Source organism: Rhipicephalus microplus, chromosome 2 (genome assembly GCF_043290135.1).
Source record: "Rhipicephalus microplus isolate Deutch F79 chromosome 2, USDA_Rmic, whole genome shotgun sequence".
In the NCBI taxonomy this organism is placed as follows: domain Eukaryota; kingdom Metazoa; phylum Arthropoda; class Arachnida; order Ixodida; family Ixodidae; genus Rhipicephalus; species Rhipicephalus microplus.
In genome coordinates this window covers 201288746-201308672 of record NC_134701.1, presented here as the reverse complement: position 1 = coordinate 201308672, position 19927 = coordinate 201288746, and the positions used below count along the sequence as shown (strand labels likewise).

The following is a 19927-nucleotide window of genomic DNA, read 5'->3' as shown; positions in this document are numbered from 1 at the left end:
TCGGATGCCCGAAAGGACAGTGAGACTGGAACACTAACATATATTACGATGGTCTGAAGACTCATATCAGATTCTTACAAGTAAACAGGCAGTGTTCCCATACTTAAAACAGACCTCCTTGGTCAGATTAATTTAGTGCTGATTGAGTGCTTGTACGGACTAAATCAACAGTTTCACACAAATATTTCGCTTGTTTTATTGTTTTTTTCTCATTGCACGTCTTAATCTCCGTTACGCATACATTGCCGAAGTAGAACGTTGTTGATGCCTGAGGCTTACCGAGGCAGCTTTAAAAAAATAAAAATAAACTTATTTAAAAGACAAACGGTAGCAGTTCAGCGACGCAATAAATTACAAAATGTATAAATACCAAGATATGTGACTAAAATTACAGAAGAAGCGTAAGTAAATCAGATATGAGGTATGCAGCAGTAACTTGCTTAGATATAGAAAAGCATATGTATAAACATAATACAAAACAAATATAATGGAGGACATGCTGTGTTCAATATAATATGAAACTCCAAATTTGTAGTACTGCTATTTTAAATAAATATTGCTACGTGCTAGGAACCCGTATATTCAGGGTTGCGTGGACGTTAAAGAACCCCAGGTAATTGAAACTTCCAGACGCTCTCACTATAAAGTGTCCTGTGCTAGTATAATAACACGCGCACTTCTGAAGACGACGACGACGACGATAGCACGAGGAAGGAGTCGAACTAAGTCGCGTGCTTAAGTCATGTGCCAATGATCCAAGGACCATCATCATCGTCGTCAAATCGCGCGCTCTAAGAAGAACCAGCCATGTCGCTCAGCAGGGTGGCTCCGCCGCTGTTTCTCGTTTTTCTGACGGCAGTCGGGAGCGGTGCAGGAGCCGAAGACGCGCCGCCGTCAGTCCTCAGGAGCATGCTGCGCATGTTCGTGCGGCAAGCCTCGGACTGCGATCCCCTTCCGACCAAGCTCACCGAAGACGTCAAGCAGGCTCTGATTGCCAAGCACAACGAGTACCGGTCGATGGTGGCCAGCGGCGATCTAGCTACCTTCGCCAAGGCGAGCAATATGAAGACACTGGTGAGTACGGTCACCTTTGGGTGTCTGAGATTTGGAAGACTCGTGGTAAACTCTAAGAAAATAGCTTGCGTAGAAGCTACAGACCGCACGAGGGCCACTTCGCTCACTGCAATGGCCTTTTTGGCGAAAAGAGCGAGCGGCTAGCTAAAAGTAGAAGTCGAAATTTATTTGCATCATCCTTGTGCGGGAGTGCTCGGGCAAAAAGTGAAAATCAGTTCTTTTCAGAAGAGCCCACGCCCCCGTATACAAGGCACACAAAAAGGGCTATAATATACACTAACAATAAATTTTAACCATTTCACATTGCAGGTCAACATCTAATGTTATTTATTATGATGTGAACAGCTTTATAATAATTAAAAATTTACAGAAACATTAACAACACTTAAGGAACAAAGCACTCACATCGTGGAATGAAACACTTTCGTATATTGCGTATGCTGCACTGTTCCACGTTAATATCTTGGTTTGTTCAACAGAACTGCCAGTGCATGACGTAACAATTGCTGTCCACTCTTATGAGAAAATGGAACAAACGAATACCAGAATTAGAACAAACTGGCCAATACTTTCGCTCTTCTGATAGAATAGCGAAAGTAGGGGCCAATTATAGTGGCAGCTGTGCAAGTGTTGTGTTCTGGGTTTTCGCTTTCGGAATGACATGTGAGGATGCCAGGGGGCGCCGCTCAGGCATCCAGGATTTCAAGGCGACTGTAAAATAAAAGGAGTGTGCGTTGGGTAACCGTGGAGAGCGGTTGTTGTTCTTCTCTTCGGCGCTTCGCGCCAACCCGCGTGTTCGGGCTGGTCGGCGTCCCCGACGGCCGCGTACGTCTCCGTCGGCCGTCTTCTTCTTCTAATTCGTCGGGACCAGCCAGCCCCCAACGCAGCAGCAAGTTCACTGACATCCTGTGTTTTGATCTTATCAGTGAGTGCTGACTTGCCGCGTATATTTCTCTATTTAAAGCGACTGGTTTTTTTCTCTTAGGTCCCACGACCAACCAGCTGGAGTATTGTGATCTTCAAAGAGAGCTAACGTGCATCTTTAAATAGTCATAGGTGCGGCTGGAGCCACAAGGGAGTCAAATTACTCTTTAATAAAATACAGTTGTTCTTAGTGGACCATCGCTCTCTGTTGGTCTTAGCTCAGCGCCGGCCACGAAGTCTTACAATACGGTGAGAGTAAATCACCGAGCACTTCAGTTTAGAAGGCGACAGTGAAGCTTGGTTAAAAGAGATATGTGGTGTCTAGCGTGAGGCGCAGTGGGGAAGGTGAGCCAATGAAACGCTCACCTGAAACAGCGTCGTAGACGTTTGTTGGAAAAAGTGAGCCAGTGGGAGGCTCCCCTGGAGGGGTGACAGCGAAAATCGGCGGAAAGCACGCCAGAACGCAATGCCTGCAAGATTCGAAATTCATGTCAGAAGGCAGCTGTCTTCAAGAAGTATGGTTACAGAGGAGGCGTAGAGAATAGTGTACATAGACACATACAGAAAAAGAAATACACCTGCCGATAGAGATCCGACAACTAAATAAATTTTGCACTAAATCACAATACACCGTAATTTGATGAGAAAATTAGTTCATAAACGACATTGCGTCACCAAGGAAACCACTAGCGTAGATATAAGTAACACAGGATCATTTTTCTCCCTGAAAAAAACATGCTGCATTAGCAAAACCAAAAGTACTTAGAAGAACGAAAGTCGTCATTGCCCACTCTTTTTCTTATTTTTACTCGGCTGGCAATACCCACGCGAATTAACGCCCAACATTACACACCCTTAATGACGTGAGCCTGAAATAAACGCATGTGTGGTGACGCTAATTATAGTATCCGAAAGTTTAGCTGACAAACCACGATATGATTATGCGGCACGCCGTAGTGAAACGCTCCGGAAGTTTCGATTATCTAGGGTTCTTTAACGTGCGCTGAAATCACACAGTACATGGACCTCTACCATTTGATTTATATGTGGGGTTGAACGTCCCAAAACCACTATATGATAGTAAGTGGCATTTCGTCTCCATACCTGCGTGGCCTGAGTGATCATTTGGTTGTGCATGCCTCATTCTCATGCAGTTTACACACAAGTAAAAAAACCAGAAAAACGCTTACGTTGTACGATAAAGGGTATTACGACAGTATGAACCGGGATTTATCAACGTTCTTTGAAAATTTTTCAGCCAGCTTTGCGCAGCGTTCACTTGAATCCAACTGGCTTCTTTTTAAATCAGAGATGCAACGCCTAATACGCCTTTATATTCCTACTAAAACGATATCGGAACGCCCGAGTTCTCCGTGGTTTAATACTTCCCTCAAACGCTTAAACAATAAGAAAAAGCGATTATTCCAAGCAGCTAAATATTCTAACACGAATCAAGCCTGGCAAAAATATTACACGGCTGAAAACGATTACAAATCCTCAGCCGCCCACGCTAAACAAAGTTTCTTCTCTGTCACATTACCCTATATGCTACGCACTGATCCAAAGCGCTTCTGGAAAACGATTAATCCCAGTGCATCTAACTCTGTTTCCCTGTGCGATAGCTCTGAACTCCCTGTTACGGACTGTGAAGTACCAGATATATTAAACAGCGCATTTAGCGCTGTTTTTACACGTGAACTCTTGAATGACCTTCCTACTGTCCCTTCTTGTGATAACCCCCCCCCCCCCATGCCGAGTATCCGAGTATTATGTTTGAACCACAAGGCATAGTGAAAGTAATTGACTCGCTGAAAAATTCATCATCTGTTGGTATTGATGGTATCAATGCTAAAGTACTAAAAAACACCAAACGCATGAGCAGCTTGTTTCTCTCACTCATTTTTCAACAGTCTCTGAACACAGGATCGGTTCCCTATGACTGGCGCATCGGCAAGGTCATACCAGTATTTAAATAGGAAAATCGTTTGAGCCCCAATAATTACCGACCGATTTCAATTACCAGTGTCTGCTCTAAAATCCTGGAACATGTATTGTATTCGCACATTGCCAAATTCTTGCATTCCGTTAATTTCTTCAATCCTAATCAGCATGATTTCCGTAAAGATCATTCCTGTGACACTCAGTTTTCCATGTTCCTTCATGACGTACATTCATGCCTAGACCACAACTTTCCAACTGATGCAATTTTTATTGATTTTGAAAAAGCATTTGATAAAGTCCCACACAATCGCCTACTGCTAAAATTGTCTCGCCTTAATCTGGACCCTTTGTGTTGAACTGGATAAGCGCATTTCTAAATGACCGCCAGCAATTCGTCAACGCCAATTCGCATACATCATCACTCACGCACGTGCTCTCCGGTGTTCCACAAGGAACCGTTCTGGGGCCACTTCTTTTTCTCATATATATAAATGATCTCCTCACAAATCTTACATCGAACATCCGTCTTTTCGCAGACGACTGCGTCATTTATCGCTCTATAAGTAGCACCTGTGACATATCCGCACTACAAGAAGACTTACTTCGCGTGCAGGTTTGGTGCGATAACTGGCTGATGTCGTTAAATGCCCAAAAGACTGTGCACGTTTCTTTCCACCGCCGCCACAATTTTGTGCAGCCTAAGTATACTAATAACAATATTGCTATTGATTCTGCCGACTCGGTTAAATACTTAGGTATCCATATATCCCACGACTTAAACTGGTCTTGTCACATTAACCACATAACGAACTCAGCTAACCGTGCTCTTGGCTACCTGTGCCGTAATCTTGGCCTAACCCCTCCTTCAATAAAATTACTTGCATACTAAAGTTTCGTGCGGCCCAAATTAGAATATGCAAACGCTATCTTCGATCCTTACCAAACTTATTTGATCAACACCCTGGAATCTGTCCAAAATCACGCGGCCCGATTTGTTTTGCCTGATTACTCTCATTATTCAAGTGTTTCAGTGTTAAAAGCAGACCTTGACCTTCCGTCACTTCAATCTCGCCGCAAAATAGCTCGACTGTGTCTTTACCACAAATTCTTCCACTCACAACAACTCAGAAATCAGTACATCCGACTAGCCCACCGTATTTCCCGTACTAGCCACGCAAACGCAGTCTATCCGGAACGTGCCCATACTAATACATTCCAACAATCATTTTTCATACGCACATCCCGAGACTGGAATGACCTACCTGCTGAAGTTGCTACCACCATGGACCAATCTCCTTTCAAGCACGCCATTGTAGTGTCCCCATAATTAATGTACCCATTCTGTTGCTGTCGCTACGATATTGTAACCCTCCTTTCTAGTATTGTGCCGCACCCCTTACATAGAAGTGCCGCCATAACTTATGTACATAGTCTGTTGCCGTTACCATGTTGTTACCCTTCTTTCAAGTGCCGTGTCATGCCCACCCCTCATGTAATGTCTCTATGGGACCTTTGAGGAATCAATAAATCAAAAATCAAATCATCGAAAGACGACTGCCACTTACGGGTTCGAAACCATGACCTTTGAGGTCAGCATCCAAGCAACGTAACCGCCATGGTAACACGGCATACCGTTGACGCAGGTCCCTCAAAAACACGCCACACGTTTGGCGACCCGGAAAGATGTCGCGCGAAGCCCGGTATTTGAATAATTTTGTATGCTTCACCTCCACATCCCCACTAGCACCTGATAATTTTGTATAACTGCCGCATAGCTTTGGCTGTCAGTGAGTCAGTTAGTCAAAATACTTTATTTGGTCTTGAGAAGACGAGAGTGTACCCGTCAGGGATACCAACTGCCGACGGCACCCACGATGGCACCGGGAGGTTCAGGCTCTCGGCGACTTCGTGGGCTCTCTGGACAGCCCTAAGCTGCTGGTCCTTTGCGCAGCTGGTGATGAGTCGGAGCTAGTGTTAATGCTTGAAGAGAGACCCTGAACCCACGCGGAAGTAGTGATACGGCCACATCATGTGTTCAAGTGTGCACCTCAAATGACCACAGCGTGGACAGCCTCGTCTTGTTCTTTTTATGAATTCTGAATGCATAAACGGAGATGAATACGCGTTCGTCTGTAACATTTGCAAAGCGACTGCCTGCAGTCTGTTCAATTTAACGCCTACACTTAAAAACGCTGCTGTGCGTTCTGAAGTGTAGGTGTTATACTGCAATCCTCCTCGAGGAACATAGCCAGAATTCTAATTCTCGATATGACCGGGATAATGAAGCCGTTCGCTGTTGTTATTGAGGTCTCAGGAAAAGTTCCTTTTTTGTTTTGCACCGATTAAAGTTGGTAAAAGAAAACAGTTTCGATTTCTTAGCTGACAAGCAGTGTCCTGCCTTGCGAAGAAAATCTTGAACCCTGATCGCTGTTATTGCTCTTTTACATCTGCCCATCACTACCTCCCTCGCACCAGACGGTGTTGTCGTCGGCGTAGAAGGCATGGCCGAGACGATCACACTCGACCAGATTACGGCAGTGTGCTCTCAGAGACAAATTAAATAAAAATGAGGAGAGCACTGCCCCTTGTGGGGTGCCTCCGAATTGAAGATCAGATGGCTTCGAGCCGAGAGACCCTAGACGAATGGCAGATTTTCTATTCTTAAGAAATGAGCTGATGTACTTGTAAAAAAGTTCTCTGGTGCGGGGAAGTAGCCCGAATTGTTTTTTTTTGGGGGGGGGGGGGGGATGGGAGGGGGCATTTCTTCTATCTATAGAAGGGCACCGCCTTAATGGTCATTTTCTGCTCTGTATGCTATGAAAAAACATTTAGGGGGAAGCTCTGGCCTGGTGTGCCATCCGAGGCTACGCCTCTGGGTAGTGTCGGCCTCTCACGGATATCGTAGGTGCAGGAGCTTGAGCTGCAAACGTTTCGCACGCCCGACAGTTTTTTTTTTTTGCTTTTAAAGAAATTTGCCACAAGTCATGAAAAGTCTGCCTAAATGCAGTCACTAGTGTAACAATAGCTAGTGCCGTTGCTATTCATGCTGGCAGGCTTGTATATATGTGCCCCTGTTGAAGAGAAGGTGAAGACGAGCTTGAAGAAAAGACGATGAGGACGTACTGCTGTACATTTAGTCACAAGTTTTCGTTACGGTACAATGTGACAATACGTATGCCACTTTATCATTTTACAGAAGTGGGAAGACGCCCTGGAAAAGACCGCTCAGGCCACTGCGGACAAGTGCGAGGGCAAAACTCGGGAGAAAACAGCCTCCGCACTCGACACGGGTGAGCTGACGAACACATTCTTTTCTTGACACATTCTATTTCATCTGCACCGCATTAGGGCACGAAATGGCATTAACTACTTGATGCCCTATAGTTTATTATCATTTGAGCGATGAGAAACGAGCAAATTATATGGCGTTTGCCTTAACGCCATTATTCAATGGCTAAGCTATAGAGCTCGTTCGAATGAGAAATGCGTACTCTCTACACCAAACATTCCTCACTGCAATACAAACGAACATTTCAAACAATATCTATCATGCCAAATAATTTTAAACGTGACCTAATTGTAACAAACGTCGTGTCCCAGTTACCCTTAGCAGCATTGACATAGGAATTGCAACGGTTTAAACATGGGCGCCATCGTGCGGGGTTCCGGGCTTCGTATGCAACTTGCAATGACAGGTTGCATTGATGAGTTGCAGCGTTGCCAAAGATGGGAAAAGGTTCATGCTAATGATCATACGCGTGCCCAGGATTCCCCTTTAAGGGGGCAAAGGTTAGTCGCAGTACTCCCTCAGCCCTATTAAATCAATGTAAGGGCCAGACTTTGTACCCTCCCTTTTTAGGGGAATAGAGGAGAAATCTGACACCCCCCTGCCGCCCCCCGTCTATGTGCACTCCAGTACTAATGACACCATAGTTTCTACTTAATTTCACTGTTCCTGGACGCAGATTAGAGTTGTTAAAGTGGGTGTTCAGGTTTAAATGTAACCCTAAAATTGCTCATTTCAAAAGTTTCATGCAATAATTGACATCACCAGGTCATGTGCCATTAAATTTAGACATGTTGCAGTTCAGTAAGAAAACATATTTTTTTATGAACTTTATGCCTTAAAAGGGTGCTGCAGCACGTTTCCATGTAGCCATCAAATGAATTCTGTAAAAGAGCTTATTGCCTAACGAAATGATTGCCAAATTTTTTTTTACAATTCGTCCAGTACGGTCTGCGTTGCAAATATTTGTCGCTAGAAGCGAAGCATGGACAGATGGAACTGGGGAAGAATGTGCGTCAGGCGTGCCTCTTGGCCTCAAGCGCTTTTTCCTTTTCCTCTTGTGCGGGCACGCGGAAACAGGTGGCGGCCTCTCGTGACGGGCTCCGTAACTTCAGAGCACGCCACGCACAAGTCAGCAAATGGCGTCACTAGGGCCTGTGACGCACTGCTTTTAGAGCCTGTAGCATCATTTGACGAAAGGCGAAAAAACAATTTTTGGCTGATTGTGGTGGTGCTGACGACCCCTGAAAAGTTCTTTGCGCTGCGTGGCGCATGTGTCACGCGCAGAAGCTGTATTTCGGGGCTATAACTATTGAACGGTAGGTGGCGTTGTGTTCGCGAGTGTTGATCACCACTATCATCATCATGGTTAGATCGGTAGCGCCGGCGGTGACTCCTGGCGGCAAGCCTCAGTGGAGCACGAGAGAGTTGAGAGAGTCTCCTTTTTGCGCGTGGCATTTGGCGCGAACGGCTCTCTCGCAGTGGGACCCCGGTGCACGGCACCGTGGGCCGTCTGCCGGGAGCCCTCGTGGTGAGTCGAGCGTTGGTGACACCGCCTGGTTTGTCATGTTGTTGATTGTAGTGTAATATGGTGCAAGGTCGTTTAGCGTGTGGATCACAAGTGATGTTAAATGCAGTTAAATAATGTGTATTCTGTATATTCAATTGATGTTAAAGCAGTTAAATAAATCTGTATTGTTTGGTTTGTTCCGATAGCGTCTGCTGTGTCCGAGCAATCCAAAAACGCGGAGCTCGCCATTTCGAGATCCCAGAACTTTGAGAATTTATTGCAAACTCCAGGCCACGTGCTCAGCCATAATATTTGGCTCGTGTAGCCTCGGAGCCTTGACTACAATTCGACAGCATTTTCTGACTACTAAAAAAATGTTGAACTATTGAGTGTCATTTCTTGTGTCCGCGATTTCTGGGCACTAAAGAATGTGCGAATTCTTTCGTTGCCATTTTATCTGGCGTTCTTCAACGCGTTTAAAACGTTCACTTGCGGAGCTTTCAATTCTGTTCAGCCGGATCTTTGCCAAGCATTAGTTCTAGTATACCAGTTTAATAACACTGCGGATAGAAGCATCTGGGCAGTCAACTCGTGTTTTTATCCTGAGTTCGGTTTCAGCCGGTGGAATGGTAAAAAAGACGGTGACCGATGGATGTGAGCGGAGCTCTTATAGCCTTTCATTGCGCAGCTTACTGCGAACAAACGAAACCGTGGGTTCGAATCCCGGCTGCGGCGGCTGCATTTCCGATGGAGGCGGAAATGTTGTAGGTCCGTGTGGTCAGATTTGGGTGCACGTTAAAGAACCCCAGGTGGTCGAAATTTCCGGAGCCCTCCACTACGGCGTGTCTCAAAATCATGTGGTGGTTTTGGGACGTTAAACACCACATATCAATCAACATCAGCGAACAAACAAAGCACTTTTATCGTAATGAACCGGTACGCACCCGATTTATCCTCCCCAGCTCCTGCTTCACCATCGTAGCACGTGGGCCCATTTGTCCGGCGTGAAATATAAAAAATACGATGGGCGTGTCAGTTACGTTTCCTAATATCCCATGACATCACGCAGCAACTAGTCACCGGGATCGATTCGCTTAACACGAGGCAAGTAGTCACGCAACTAAACAAATCTAGCATTGACTTAGCTTAGCTATGCTAAGGTATATACGTAGCGTGAGGTAAAGGGGCATGGCTAAACTCAACGTTTCACGCATGGTACCAATTACCGGCGTCAAGTCTTCTAAGTGACGCAGCCTTTCGCACATATACCCGAGCGAATCGTTTACGAAGTCCGTCTCGAAGGTCCCAGTCACACTGGCGCTTTCGCAAAGTTTCCCCATAAGCGCCTCCTCACGGTGCCGCTTTGCAAGACGTTCCTCTCTATGTCCTGGGTGCACGTTAAAGAACCCCAGGTGGTCGAAATTTCCGGAGCCCTCCACTACGGCGTCTCTCATAATCATATAGTGGTTTTGGGACGTTAAGCCCCACATATCAATCAATCTCTATGGCCTGGTGTCACCACAGCACGTTTATCTTTTTTCTGTTCGTTCTTCTTACGCTCAGCCGCTATTGCGCCGCTGAGCAGCAATTTGACTTTCATTCTCTATGGCTATATATACTGGTGAACCCCACGCCATATGTATGTAGCGCTGCGGCAGACACGACCAAAGAGATCAGCGTGGCTCGAGGAGCATGAGCCACGGGGTATACGATCAAAATGCGTCTGCCACGGCTATGACGTCACTCCTCTGAAGTACGCACACCGGTGAGGCGCGCATGCGCAATACAGCTCTTGTACGCGCACGCGAAGCCACTTTGGTTCTTCTAGTGTAGCTAATACTACAAAATCGCGTTGCACACGTAGCAACTAGTCGCATGACTAAAAATGACATATCAAGTCGCGTGACTAAACATCATGTAAGATTCCTTCACGTGACTAACAACATGTGACATTATGTACTAGCGAGTCACATGGCATGTTCCCGCCACACACCACAGCAGCTAACATGTTCCCACTGTAAACCAGAACAGCTTGTCATGTGACTAAAATCGCGACATCATGTAACAGGTAGTGAGGCGACATATTTAGCCGAATCTAGCCATAGTAATACCAGCAAAGACTTGGCATCTGAAGCCAAAGCTTGAAATTACTAACAAGACATTGCCAGGTATTCAACACTTTATTTGTCGGGACTAAGGGAGTTACTCAATTTACTTTCTTACAGAATAATGAATTCCCAAAACAAACATAATTTTCAACATAGTAGATCGTCTTGTTATGTGAATGAAAGTTTTTCTCGTGTCATTTAAAGGTAACTTCACACAAGTGCTCTTGTATACCATGAAAATGCAGCCAGCGGCCGCTATACGAACCGACGTCCTCCAGTCCAACCACAGCATATATATATATATATATATATATATATATATATATATATATATATATATATATATATATATATATATATATATATATATATATATATATATGTGTGCACGGAAATGCAGGTTTGTTCACCGGGGTGCACCAGAACATTGGCGAAGGCCAGCTTGACGGAACGTCTCCAGATGTCGGGAAATTCGTCGACAGCATTGTGAGCAAGTGGTACGACGGCTCCGCGAGCTTCAAGCCGGCAGATTTGGAGAGCTACACTGCAACTACGGACGATGCCGGAGAGAATTTCGCCCAGGTATGCGCAGGTTCCTATAGTAAAAAGAACCAACAGGTAGTAGCTTCAGAGAAAGTACAAGGTGTCATGTTGGAAGTAATTGTGGCTACTCTTTCATCGAAAGCCGGAAGAGGGGCCTTTCAGAGCTTTTGTTAAATACTTTTTGTGCAACTCTACAAGCACACGTACCCACTGCGACATAAATCGTCATAAAATTTGTGTAGTAGGGAGGTATTCACCATGTCATTATTCGTCATTCTTCAGAGAAGCATTGTACCCGCTACATACTTGCAAGAAATTTTGTGCAATTTTATTTATGCTCCGGTTGAGGAAGAGCAGAATAATGCCTGAAGCTATTGTAATGGGTTGGAGAATTCTATGACGCATTGTGTGACGTCTGGCTGTTGCTTTGCTCTTATGAAATGCTTTATTACTCATTTTAACGCGATTCCTTTCCCGAAATTGAGCCTGCCTATGGCAAGTTTGCAACGACGTTTCGAGAACCGGCGTTGCTCTTTTGTAAAATGAACCAACTCATCCAACAAGTCATTCTGCTGCGAAAAATTTAGTGTTAAAAAAGGTTTAACAATACAGGAACTACTATCATAATTGGGACGGAACAATATAAAACACTTACAAACGCAAACCCTTTATTTATTTATTTATTTATTTATTTGTTTGTTTATTCATTTATTTATTCACAAAACAATGTTGTAGGAGACCAGGAGAAAAAGGCTGATACAGTCAATCAGCTGGAGGGTGTCCTGGCCACCCTACACGTGCTACAGCGTAAAAGGTGGTAACGAATAAAAAACAAAAAGAAAAAAAGACAGGAAAATGAAATGAACACATATTGTATTGTATATAGATATTCTTCACAAAAAAAAACGTAACGTGCTTTTATATACATAATAAAGAAAACATAATAAAACAAACTTTTCCTTTAGAAACAGTGAAATACGAAAAAGAAAAAGACGGCCTTATTTATGAGGCATATTCATGATAATGGCCTTGTGGCGAAATTTCTCCGTAGCTCTTTAAATGAGCTTTCCTGAATGTGAAAAAAAAAAAGCTGCTCTTTACTGGTTCTATTTATTGAAGCTAGGAGCATGAACCGACGCATTTGGTGACCACAATTTGATTTGTCGTTCTTCAGGTTATACTAGGCAGCGACAGCAACGTAGACATTAGAGACCTTGGGACCTAGCTTTCTCATCGACTCTTTATGTCAATTTTTACATCCCTCAGATGATAATATATGAGGCATTGATTAATCACTGACGGACATTGTCACTTAAGCCAACACGACACCTGTCACGCTAAAACTTGCATCGCAAAAATCATTACCAGCTAAAGCGGCAGCATCTGCGATTAAGAAAACACCTGCATGGCGTATTTTGAAAGTGATCTCAAGAGAAGACACGGGACAATACAAACAAAAACGAGCGCTGTCTTCCAACTAAACATCCTTGTGAAGAACAAACAATTCATGAAAAACGACAACGCGCAATAAAAATCACAGTATGTGATAAAAACACCCTCTTCCGAAACACACAGGTAGCATAAGCAAGCGTTTTGAAACCAACAAAATAGGAACAGCCTTTGGCACGCTGTCATGTTTTATAAATGGCTTGTTCTTCACCATCAAGTTTAGAAGTCGGCGCTCGTCTTCATTGATATCGATTCCCCACGTCTTCCCTTGCACAGGCTCGAAATAGAATACCAAATATCCCATACCCGCAGCTGACTGCATGACTAAAGCGCATAAATGTCCGTACACACCCACGCATACGTACACGCCCATACCCGATAGTAAGTGCTAGGCTCACTTGCGCGTGTGTCCCTTTTCTCGTTCTTTTTTTAGATGCGGAAGCATCTTATACTCGCGCCTTGTAGTGCGCCGTCCGCGCCGTCCGCACCGCTTCTCGAACATTCGACAGCTGACGCGCGCGCATGCGCCGTCGCGCCGTCGCCCACCATCTGTGCCGCGCGCGCTTCTCCTTCGAGAACATTCGACAGCTGACAGCGCATGCGCCGTCGCGCCGTCGCCATCTGTGCCGCGCGCGCGCTTCTCCTTCGAGAACATTCAACAGCTGACAGTGCATGCGCCGTAGCACTGTATATATACTCAAGGTCGGCGCTCGCTCGCTCAGTTGCCGCTCGTCGGTTGGTTTGTACGGCGCGTCGACGTCCAAGGTCGCGGTGAAATGAATTCCAACGAATCCACAAACACAATGATCGACGTCCCTTCGACCAGCGCCGCCCTTTCGCATACGTGTGTACGTGTTCACTCATTTAACACCCCCTCCTACAACCACGTTAACCAATTTAGCCATCGACCCAAGTAAGTCGCAATTTAACACCCCATTTCACAACCACGTTAACCAATTTAGCCATCGACCCAAGTAAGTCGCACTTTAGCACCCCGTTAACCAATTATATGGTCCGCATCCTCCTCAGTGTTCCCCCGAGGGAAGCTGCGGGCAATTTTTTTTTTTCGGCAGTCATTCTAAGTGCGTACGTCCTTTCAATTTGTATCGTCGCAGCTTGTCTGGGCTGATACCGAATCGCTTGGCTGCGGCTTCAAGCATTACAAGTCGAAAGCCAATCCAACGAACCCACCGATGGCAATATTAGCGTGCAATTACTACCCTGGGTGAGTATACTAAAGTGTTCATTTATGAGAGAATATAAACCAGCTGTTTTTATACGGTTCCTCTTCTTGAGTCTCCTAGCTATAGGGTCATGAATGATGAAATAAGAGTGCGTAGTTAGTGACCACTACCGCGAGCGGGAACGCTTGCCTTTCCAAAATATACTAGAAAACATTGGACGCTTAAGGGACACTGCTTGTAATGTCTCTCAGTAACGTCTGTTACCTAATTGCGATCTCTTTTATGCCATCGTGAAGTACAGCATATAAGCAGACTTTCAAGTGCCATTCAGCAGGTCATGCTGCGACATATGTCAGAGATTAAATTAACTCTATTTTGTTGTAACTAATTGCTGAAACAGACAATTAATCCAAGAAAAGCCCATTTCTGTTGGTGGGATCTGAATGAACCCACAACCTTGAAATTTTGAGGGTGTGAGTTCAAATCTCATCGACGGAAAGGTATTTTTTTTCTCAATTCAAGCGAGGTTTTAGGCTCAAGAAACAATAGCATTCCCTATGCTTTTCTTTGCTTAATCGTCTGTCGGTTTCATTTGTTATGCGTGGTACAGAAAACGAGCCCCTCATACAATTATTTTATTACTTTAGTTCTCAAATTTTCCTCTGCGTTTCAGCAACCTCTGCTTCGTCTTTCTGTTGATACACACATATGCTTCATGCTTGCTCGTTTCTAGTGGTTCAATTTACGCGTCTCTACGTGCAAATATCACGTACGAGGAAAATCAAATAAATTAAAGAAGTGATTACGTGAGCCCGAACACGATTCGGCTTGCGATCATATGCGGAATGCGACAGCAGTTAATCGAGAAACGCTGTCGCTTCCGACATCCAGTAATCCTAAACATATTCAAATATATCCGTTAAATATCACATCTCGCCCCTTGACATGAAGGCTTTACACTTCGCGTTACATTGAATTAGACGATGAGTGTTCGAATATGGAGAAGTGTGTTTTGCTCGCAAGTGCGGCATGCAATAAAAAATGTCCATAACCTTATCAGCAATTCTTGCTGCGTGCAAAGCGAAAGCACGGCGAAAAATTAACTCTGTAAATATTGTGACGAGTACATACAGACAACTCAGCAACTGACCCTAAGCAAATCGGGTCTCATTTTATGCACGTGAGCGTTACATGTGTCGCACGGGTTGCACCCTAAAAAACCCGACTATCTTTTTATCTATTTGAAAGTCGCATGTGTTGCACTACCTTTAAAAACGCGGTGAATGTTTTAAAAGGGAGTTAGGGACGCACGTCAAAAAAAAAAAGAGTCAATGTGCCTCTTTAAAGAGAGAGCTACATGTGTGACCCTCAGATGCATAAATGAGTCACATGACACCTTTTTTCTTAAATTGTCACACGCCGTGTTCATGTGGTGATGCTTTTGTTTCTCACGCAAAACTTATGGTTATCGTACGTTCACAATATTTAAGGCCTCTAACTATACTTCAGAATATATTTACAGAATTACAAAAAAGCCCCCTTAAGATTTGCTAAAACTACCAATGAAGGACACAAATGTGTTTCATACGTGATAGATCGTGACAGCAATAACACCATATGCTCATCAGTTACGTCACCATAAAAGGGACCCTGTAACACTTCTTTTTGGGTTAAAATTGAATATCCACACTATTAGCGCATGACGCAAGACTCACATGCCGCAGAAGTGTTTAGAATTCACTGATTACGAGTGAAGGTGTGTTGATAAGACAGCTGCTTGGGCCAGTTGATGATTTTGAATCGACACAACAGCGCTCTTTCCTGTCTATGTCTCGTGCTTCCGTAGTTACGCCTTAACTGCTTGTTTTCTTGTGCTGTGCAAATACGTATATATGGAGTTGTGGTTATTTGCAACCCCACCTAAAGAAACTTTGTTAAGACCTGGAAGCTCCTCGCGTGACGTGTCACCAGTGGGCCGACCCTTGACTCTCGCACGCTAGATAGTGAATGACCCTTTATCGATTGAAATTCTTGTTACTTTATCAATAAACGATTTTATGCTAAAAAACTATGCTTCCTTCAAAGCAACAGGCGTACAAACTTCTATTTGCTTTTGTACTTTCTTTTATTCCAAGCGCTCGCGCACTCAAATATTGCTAAATGTGTCGAGTTTTCTTTCGCTGAACTTGACTTCTTCCTTTTGTTCCTTGTCGTTCTTTACGAATTGTTTAGCAAATAACACTGCTGTCCCACTGTGAGTATTCGGTTACTAGTCTGCTATCATGTCCATAGTCACAGTAATAAAACTTCGTGCATCTGCCAGCAAGTCCAGCGTTAATTCCGCGGCCATCTGACACTGCCCATTGATATCTAAAACCAAGGCTTTGTTTCACAAAACAAAAGTTGTGTGTAAGTATACATACACAGCTGAAATTGCCATGTAAACAAGGCATTCCCTACCTCTTTTCTTTACGGGGATGTAGAGGCCGAACTGCCGTGGAAACGCGTATTGCCCTAGATGTCAATACAGTTCGCTGTAGGTTTGCTTCTTAAATGTCCTCCCAATTTTGCTCATTGTCAGCTGGGTTTCAAGCTGACGTGCAGCCTGTGGTAGAACAGCGTGCTATAGCGAAGCTTAGCTTGTCATCACTTTGGTACACCTGCCTCCTGAATAGGTCGTGTGACACCAGAACTCTGCCATGCGCTTGTGCCACTCAAATTGGTCTTTAAGATGTGTAATAAAGGCAGCGAGTACATCTCGTGCTTATCAAGAAAGCACTTGAGAATATCCACAATATGTTGTCTGAAGAAAATGATGAGCGTAAGTTTTTTTTTTCCTGCCCTGACTCCAGCCTTTCCAGAAAGTCGTAGTGGAAAGCAACAGACAGAGAAATAGCCGTAGTTTTGATAACAGAGTTGTAGTATTTACAAAAATGGGGCACAGAGGACATCTCTAGTCGCACTTCACAGTCCGTTCCCTCGCCGTCACATCCGCGCACGAACAACAAAAGCAGCTCACACCACAAAGCGGAAGCATCAACTAACGGTAAGAAGATGCGGAATGAAGTTTTGTCATGCAGCTTACAACCGCGAAACTATCATGGGAGCTCCGGCAGCACATGAGAAATTCGATACACTTCTAGCGCCGAAGCCCCAGTAAAACTGGAGTGACCGGTAGCGCGTTCGCTCCAATGCGAACGCGCTACCGGACGCCGGGGTAGGTGAAGAACCACCACCAAGCACAGCGTACCACTAGGAAACTCTATGCAGCTTACGACGCAACCAGCGTTGCCACCTTGTAGTGGCCGTGTGGGTGCAGGCGTCCCCAGAATGAAAGCGGCGCACTGAAATATTCCGGCCCACTAGCGATGACGTTCTATGACATATGCGGTAGAGCTTCCAGGCCTTGACAGCGTATTTTAGGTGGCGTAAGTATCTTGATATTTGTCGCATGCTTCAAGAGCATTCTCTCTCCTTTCGTGCAAGCGAGTGCGCTGAAAGCCACGCGGGGGGGAGGGGGTGACAAGGGTGTAAGGAGATGGCTCAGCACACGTCATGAACTTCATCACTTTCTTTTTTTTCCTTCGAACGCCTGATTTATTTTCAGCGCGATCGCGAGCGCGCAAGCGCTAGGCATGTAGCTGGAGCCTCTCGCGGTGGCCACAGTAAGTACGCAGCAAGTCGGTCAAATGCCTTAGACAAAATATAGACCATTTCAAAAACGGCTTCTGGGGCGCCGCCATAGTCGTTTATGGGTTGCGCAAACTGGCGTGACTTCCCAAAAATGCGCTCCTGTGCGCAGCCCATCATAACAGGGCCACTCGAAACACAACCCGTATGAGCCATACGTAGAAACAAGAGAGATCACAGCATATTCACCGAGTGAATGATGATGAGTGGAGCGAAGCATGCGTCCATACGTGTGTGCGTTCGTCCACCCGTGCGTCGATTCGTGCCTTCGTCCATCCGTCCTTCCATTTGTTCGTGCTTCCGTCCATGCTTCCGTCCCACCGTCCGTTTGTTTGTCTGTCTGTTCGTATGTCTGTCTGGCGACGAGCACGAGCCACTGCGGCCTTCCGCGCCCACCGCTTTGCTTCGTCCATGCCCCACCAACGACCCGACATTTACGGCAACGATCCAGGAGATTGAAAGAGGCACTCGTTCCCCGCGCACCCAGGTACAGCCTGCGCAGCAGCCAATTTGAGAGTAGCGGTACAGCGCCATCTATAATATCTTCACTCAACTGCAGTTTGCGTGTACTTCTATGAGACAGGGCCATCTATAATACTGTTCGGGAGATGCTGCTGGTTACGCCTGACGTGGGACAAGCTTGGACTAAGAGGAGCTTCCCTCATAAAACGTAAAAGTAAATCAAATTGACGCCCATGTTCTCTGCTCGCGCCCCGTAAAACAGGTTATTGAAACATTGGGGTGGCACACTTTTTTTCCTGTTTTCACGCACGCATGTAAATACTGCGCCGAACTGATGTGGACGCCATTCCTTAACAGGCTGAAGGCAGCAGCTCCAGTATACAAGAAAGGTGACCCGTGTGCCGACTGCGGCACAGGTTACAAATGTGATTCTACGAAATTATGCGTAAGTCACCGTCATTTTACCGCTTGCATTCCTATACAATTTCAGTAGACCAGAATGAATACCTAAGTATTTCCGGAGCCCTCCACTACGGCGTCTCTCATAACCATATGGTGGTTTTGGGACGTTAAACCCCACAAATCAATCAATGAATACCTAAGTAATCAATTTTCTATGATTTCTATGACGTTTTTCACTTTTCCCTTTCTACAACACACATGAAAAATTGCGGCAAAATTTTATATTGGGTTTATTCACTACAGCCAAATCATCAAAGGGTCAGAATAAACCTTCGGAGACAGCAGTAAAGAAGGTGACAAAGTATGTATATTGACTTGAAAACTTAAACAATCATATAATACAGGACAAGGGCCGTAAAACGAGCTTTTAACCCGCTTAAAGTATCCTAATTACATGAACTGCGCGATAAGGAGAAAAGAAAGAAAAAAAGGAACACACACAATTGCAAACTAGAAACAGAAAGTTTATTGAAAAAACACAAATATAAGTAGCAAAAAAGTGACGTAAGAAGGTTAGAGGTTGGCAGTTAGAGAATCTCTGCAATGTGACAGAAGGCCTCACGACACACGTGTCACCATCCTAGTGGATATAAATAGCCTCAGCAACCTTTGTCGTTGTGCTATCTCTGTGCTGGGACAGCACCTTTGTTTCGTGAAGCAATGGGTGACACCTGTGAACTCTGTAATGTAGGCACAGGTTTGACGAAGGGTGGGCCTTCAGCGGTGCCCTGTGATCCATTAGTCGGTTATTCAAACACCTCCCGGTGGGCCCAATACAGCACATGCCACATGATTAGGCCATGAGATACACTGCACCCTTTCCACATTTGACTAGTGTTTCCCTGACACTCGCGCCACTTTTTTTCTTTGCCTCCAGTTTTCCTATCCACTGCTGAGCAGACTCGGCCCAACTTATTCCTGAACAAAAAAACCACGTTAACACCAAATCTGTTTTCCTTCTTTTTTATATGGTGAGAGAATGTATAGATATATGGATAGTACGTAAAGGGCAAGCCCATCTTGATGTCCACTGTGTCACTACCGCCATGTTTCGGTTTTTTTAATCTTTCACTAAGAAGACCCAGCTTTCCATCTAGAAAGTTTGACAGCCTAAACCTAGTGAGCTGGCCTTCAAAAGCCTCCGAGATTTGATTCAGGCACGACTTGCGCAAACCAGATTCCAGACATGAGCTGGTGACACCATTCCTGACTGAGTGAGTGGAACGAAAATAAAAAAAAATATTGGTTTAGCCGACCTAGGCGAATACCGCCAGCCCGTGTGCTCCTGCCCTAT

General features: G+C 44.9%; 1 protein-coding gene across 1 annotated transcript in view; it reads left to right on the top strand.

The window, feature by feature from the left end:
• Nucleotides 1-807: 807 nt before the first annotated feature.
• Nucleotides 808-19927, top strand: part of LOC142793419 (scoloptoxin SSD976-like) — a 29633-nt gene continuing 10513 nt past the window's right edge. Inside the window, exons 1-5 of the mRNA XM_075885775.1 lie at nt 808-1074; nt 7136-7229; nt 11244-11425; nt 13951-14060; nt 18529-18616. Of these exons, the coding sequence (XP_075741890.1) occupies nt 808-1074; nt 7136-7229; nt 11244-11425; nt 13951-14060; nt 18529-18616 (741 nt within the window). The remainder of the gene's footprint in view (nt 1075-7135; nt 7230-11243; nt 11426-13950; nt 14061-18528; nt 18617-19927) is intronic.